The sequence below is a fragment of the Pongo abelii genome, chromosome 14, assembly GCF_028885655.2.
Source record: "Pongo abelii isolate AG06213 chromosome 14, NHGRI_mPonAbe1-v2.0_pri, whole genome shotgun sequence".
Lineage (NCBI taxonomy): Eukaryota > Metazoa > Chordata > Mammalia > Primates > Hominidae > Pongo > Pongo abelii.
The window spans coordinates 37,697,584-37,703,966 of record NC_071999.2 but is presented as its reverse complement, the minus strand read 5'-3'; the positions used below and the strand labels follow the sequence as shown (position 1 = coordinate 37,703,966).

Below are 6,383 nucleotides of genomic sequence, written 5' to 3'. Positions count from 1 at the left end.
GAAAATCTATGGGTAAATATGAAAACATGGACTATTCAACAAGGATATTGTAGCTTTTTTATACTGAAAACAGACAACAACTTTAGCACAAAGGATAGAGAGGCAGATACAGTTGAATTGTTTTAAACTTTTTGCATTGTTCTGACGGTGGCAGAAGTATTAATCACAGACTATAATAAGCCAAACATAAATACTGTAATTCTAAAAGAATAACACAATCAGGTTTAACTAAAAAGCTAATGGAAGAGACAGAATAATAAAAAGCACTTTAACTGAGCCAGAAGGAGGCAGGAAAGGAGAAAATAAAGGAAAGATTGGCATAAAAGAAAATAAATAGCAAAATGGTACATTTCAAATCAACTATATAAGTAACTACACTAGAGCTTAAACACTATTAAAGAACAAAGATTCTCAGATGAAAGAACAAAATCCAAGTATAAAATGTTTACATGATACACATGTTAACCATGAGAACATAAATATGTTGAAAATAAAAGGAAAAGTTTTATCATGCAAACAATAGCTGAAACAAAACTGATATGGCTACATTAATATCAAGCAAAGTAGATTAAAAATATTCATAAAGATACCAAGTGACATTTCAAATTATAAACCATATCACTTCATCATGAAGATATAACAATCCTAAACTGCATGTTTCGAAGTATATAAAATAACTTCTCCACCTATCATTAGTACTTTCTATCCTGCTTTTCCTTTTTTTCACTGCATTTTTCACAATCTGACATATTAATTTTTTTTCTTATTCACCCACCTCTAACATAATGAAAGTACCACAAAAGCAGGGACTTACACTATCTTGATCACATTTTATCCTCTGCAAAACTGAGTAAAATTTTTGAGTGCCTGGCACATAGAAGGCACTCAATAAATGTTTGCTGAATGAATTAATAAAACTGCTACTGGCAACTTATTTATTTAGTGCTTATTTTTAAAGTTTATATTATACATTTATTTTGTTCAGTTATGCAATTATTTAACTTAAATAATACTTAGAATTCTCTGTCCACCAACATTTTGCATGAGAAGTTTAAACAAAAGGTTTGGAAAAAGTTACTGAGACGTGTTTCCACTTCATGAAACAAAAGCTCCAAAATTAAAAATCATCAAATGTGCCTTTCTCCATTTAGTATTTAAATATATATGTTGATTTACATAAACAAAATAATACAATTATATTAGCTTTTATGTTTATTCAACTTCACAGAAATCCAAAAATGTGTCTGAAAATGTGTCTATTTAAATAGCAGTTGTTCATTATGGTGACATAATACTACGTGGTGGCAGAGATATGCCTAATTTAAACAAATTCTTAAATTCCTGACATTCTTACAAGTGGACAAAAGGAAATCTTAAAAATCAAACTTACAAGTTATAAGAAGATATAGAAAGTAATTTAGCCTTTAATACCTGGAATAAGTTTTACAGCCACATTTTAAATTTACATATACAGTGGAGATCACTGAAAAAGCTTCCTGTTGCACTGCAGCAAGAAATTTTATTATAATGTAGATTAAACAAATTTGCTACAGAGTGCAGCAAGATAACCTCACTGAGGAATAAGATTTTCATAATGGAACTTGTTACAGGGAGTTAAATATTTTCTTAATGTTATACAGTATATATTTTCAAAATGAACATTATCACTGAAATAGTTTGCTAACAATTGTTAGCAATTAATGTTTTATACACACTTAATTTTACTGTAAAGTATGTGGCTCTCCAAATGTTACTACATGAAATGTTAAGTTTAAACGTAAGATAATCCCCTAAGATGGAGATTCAAGACATCAAAACTTTGATCATTATTGCACCTATTTTTCTACAAAAAAAAAAAAAGAAAGAAAGAAAGAAAAGAAAAGAAAAATTTACATCGTAATCCACCCAAAAAAAAGAACAGACAGGTCGTAAAATTACAGACTCATTGGCATTGAACGTTAACAAAATCTACAATGAACATTTTTTTGTGAACTGCTGTACAGCATTACAAAAATGTGCAATGAAATTTGGTTAACTATGATCATGCAAATAAAAATCCTTCACAATCATTTTTTCGTTATGTTTTATAAAATGTTCTTAATATTTCCATAAACATTTCCGGTGCAATTTAATCAATGACAAAAATACAAAGCTATTCCTTATTCTTTATGTTATAGATTTTAAAACATGCCTTTGTACTGTTGAAATAGAAATTATGTGTTTGGGAGAACCGAGCTAAGGAAACATTTCAAAACCAATGCATCTTGATCCAACCTGAGCTGCTTTGATATATGACAGCCTCTCATAATTACTGGTGTCAGTATTGTTGTAAATGAAGAATAGTTAAATATGGAGAGATTAAGACACAATTCAAAACACTTTTTAAAAAATAAATGACTGTTTCATAAACACGAACAAATCTTTAAAAGAAAAATAATCACATCAATTGCAATATACATTGGCAAATAGTAAAATGTCATTTTCCAAAATAGTAGCTTCTTTATTATATGCCCCATCTGTTATAACCAATCTTGGAAATATACCTTAAACATAATGGTGTATCATATGAAAATGTTCCACTATTCAATGAGATAAACTTAATAAGTTAGAATATGATTTTTTCCCCTCTGGTGTTAACCATGAAAAAACATAACAGCACCTAAAATACTAAAATGAAATTAGGTAAGCATTAAGTAGTAACCTATATGTTTTGGTTCAAAATACAGTTTATACAACTGTATAAAGGATACTGCCTTAAGTAATTTATTTCTATATTTTGCAGATTACAATGAAGAAAAAAAAAGACCTGCTCTAAATCCAAATAAATTTCCACTTCTCCCAATCTGGACAAAGTGGAATTTCATTCAAAGTTCACAAGACTGTGACAACTACAGTAGCTGATATACTTGGATATACCACTTCTACCCTGCCCCCAACCCCCAGAATCAATTTTTTGGCTCCAAAATAAAGTACAATAATAAACTCTTGATGAAAAACTATGTTATGGGGCAATCTATCATATACTATGGCTAAATATGAATTTACAGAAAACAGCACATCCCATTTTCAGCACTTTTTTTTCATAAACATGCAACTCACTATAAAATACAAAACACTTGGCTTTCAAGAACAGCTTTATAAAGACACACTGCATCAATAAAATTTTTTCTTTCTGATTAATTTTACACTGTTATGGAGAACTGGAATATTTCTAACGTGTATATATCAGGTTTTATATTATAGTGTAATTTGCATTTTCTGAACATAATGTTCAAGAAGAAATATCTATACACAATAACATTCTAGACTATTAAAAACTCAAATTACAGAATTTTATTGATACAGTAGATTAATAAAAACTGAAAGGATGATAAAATGGGATAAAGAATTCAGTACATTATTTTATAACACACTCTTTAAAATTAAAATACTTTAAATCTTTCTTCTTAAAATTTTCATTGCCATGAAAGGCCAGAAAATTCTGGGACAAATCAATACTGAGGTGTAAAGTAATCCAAGAACTTCAGGACTATTTCACAATTTGCATGGTTGTCCTCCTATCAGAGGCATCATTCTGGTATAATGGCAGACAATTTAGCACCTCTGAAGATTAAGGGTGCCCAGGAGTAAACACTAGGTAAGATACACAAAGGGAAGAGACCATTTAACTCTCCAACAAATAGTGACGTCAAGAAAATGACACCAATTGTTGAAAACAAATTTTTTTCACAGTAAAATTGCAAAGAATACAAATACAAACACTGACAGATTACTGCTTAAGATCTATCCTAACAAATTCTTTTCAAATCAATAGATCCAATAAACAGTTGGGTACTGTCAGTTTAAAGCCGCAGATAAAAGCTATACAAGCACTTCAGAAGTCAGAAACATTAAAAAAAGAAAAAAGATATTTACAAGTTTCTTCTTTATGTCTACATAGCCATCGCACATTACACTTTCACAAGACCCCACAGTCAATGTTATCATGCGTATGGCTAAAGCATGTGACCACAAATGTATGGGGTCACCAAAGTAAGGTCCAACTGTCCACTCTTCAGCAGTCCCATTTTGTGCATCAAAGGTTTTATTCAGCCTCAAGCTTGACCAAAAAAAAAAAAAAAGATTTTTCCAAAGCTTTCACAGAGAAAGTTATTAATTACATTTGTTCATCGCCGTTCCCTTTTAGCACTTCGCCGCCGTACCTTAAAAGGAAAGTCACCAGATGCTTAATTAAAATGGGTATATGTGCATAAGATATGCAGTAATCATTTTTAACTAATCTTTATTCTCATTTGTTCCTGATTTTCTTTGCTTTCCTTTCCCTGAAACTTTTTATCCTTACTTTCTGCCCTGGCATCACATATTTAGACCTCTATAACATTTGAACCCTTACAGGCTCACAGACTTCCCCAGAACAGTGAAAGAAAAAAATTATTTTACTTTTCTATCTAATAATTTTAAAGAGAAATGAACAGAAATCAATGTCTACAGCAAGAAAAATAACTCAAACAGATTAATCATCTTTCTACTTACGTTTCCTGTGGTAAATGAAAACATCTCATATTTATGAACTTACATTATCTTTCTGGGAAAGTAATTACTGAGTTTGGATCTTAATAATTATCAATACAGTAAAATAACCTAAAATTCAAACATATTATCATTTACTGGCAAGCACTAATGAAAGCATAAAACTTTAGTTCAAAAAATGTCAATATTAACAATAGGAATATAAAAGAGGGTTTTAATTTACTATGTAGTTTTTCTCTGATGAAGACATCAATCGTTATTGACTCTTCAGACTTACTTTGATGTCCTCCCCCAAAACCCTTTAAGAAACAAGCCAAACTAATTTGAGGCCACAATTAAGCACATTTTCCTGTGTACTTAACTCACTTATTCACAAAAATGAATCCTGGTACAGATAGGAGTTCTGATTCCATTAAATAGGACAGAACAGCAGAGACCAATTCTGAGACTTGATTATAGAGCTTGGGTTTCTCAAACAAAGATGGGAGAAGGGCTTCTACTTAAATGTATTATATTTTTTCCTAAGAGAAATATCTGAGTTGTATTAACTGGTGAAGTTATTTATTTATTACTTTAAAAGTCAAGAAGGGCCGGGTGCAGTGGCTGATGCCTGTAATCCCAGCACTTTGGAGGCCGAGGCAGGCAGATCACTTGAGGTCAAGAGTTCAAGACCAGCCAGACCAACATGGTAAAACCCTGTCTGCACTAAAAATACAAAAACTAGTCGGGCATAGTTGGCATTGGCCTGTAATCTCAGCTACTTGGGAAGCTCAGGCAGGAGAATTGCTTGAATCTGGGAGGCGGAGGTTGCACTGAGCCCAGATTGTGCGCCACTATACTCCAGCCTGGGCGACAGAGTGAGACTCTGTCTCAAAAACAAAAAAGTCAGGAAGTAACGCATACCTACTTTTGCAAAATAAGTATGTATTACCAATTTTATGAATTCTCATTCAGCTCAAGCTTCAATTCCAAAGGCTGATTTTATTCTGTGTAACTAACTTGTAATTTCTATTATGAAACCCAAATAGAAATACCAAACAGAGAGTTGTAAAATATAAACAACAGTATACTTAATGGGTATCAGTGCCCTAAAATCAAGGTACAACTTAAATGCTTAAAGTGTCAATATTAGAATGCTGTACATTCAGTTCAGACTTGACATTTACATTCTCACTAAGCTACACCTATTTGCTTAGTTTCGGGTTTCCATAAAAGATGTTCTCCATTATCCAACCTGGTAGATAAAATGATGCTATAAACTAATGAAGTAAAATATATAAATACTAAACAAGTACTAAATGATCTAACCAAACATTTACTAACTCTGTTTTTTATATCCCACACCGCTCACAGAAACTTTGAACACATACATTTACTGTAGAAACTTCCTCCTCCTCTGTTTCTTCCTGCGGAATATCATCGACAGGAGAGCTACCCTGAAACACATCTACTTCTTCACTTGAATCATTTTCCTTAGTAGCTGCTTGTTTGGAGCGTCCTACACGGCTAGAGTAAAACACATGTAAAACACAATGAACGTTCCAATCTTTCAGTAGATTACCTCGTTAGAAGAAATGCTTCAAGTATTTCATCAATTGTCATATCATGTTTACCCTCAGTTACTTTATGAGACAAGAACATTTCTTTAATATTCTGAATCCTAAACCAGCATTTAATCATAGAATGTTACACATTATCTACCAAGTAACAACAAAAAAATGTGACTGAGAACATACCATAACCTAAAGTCTGCTTTTCCTTTCATCTTTCCTAACACAGTAAAAGGCATCTATGTCTACTGAGCTGCTCAAAGCAGAAAGGAATTTGAATACAGTGTACCTGTCTTTGTCTGG

At 31.8% G+C, this 6,383-nt stretch overlaps 1 protein-coding gene across 16 annotated transcripts in view; it reads right to left on the bottom strand.

Annotated features, from left to right (window-relative positions):
* Positions 1–1,406: 1,406 nt before the first annotated feature.
* Positions 1,407–6,383, bottom strand: part of PDS5B (PDS5 cohesin associated factor B) — a 187,684-nt gene continuing 182,707 nt past the window's right edge. For all 16 annotated transcript variants that reach the window (XM_054528896.2, XM_054528889.2, XM_054528891.2 and 13 more), the window contains 2 exons: positions 5,901–6,036; positions 1,407–4,202 (listed from right to left, as the gene is read on the bottom strand). In XM_054528896.2, the coding sequence (XP_054384871.1) occupies positions 4,167–4,202; positions 5,901–6,036 (172 nt within the window). In that variant the 3' untranslated portion in view covers positions 1,407–4,166. The remainder of the gene's footprint in view (positions 4,203–5,900; positions 6,037–6,383) is intronic.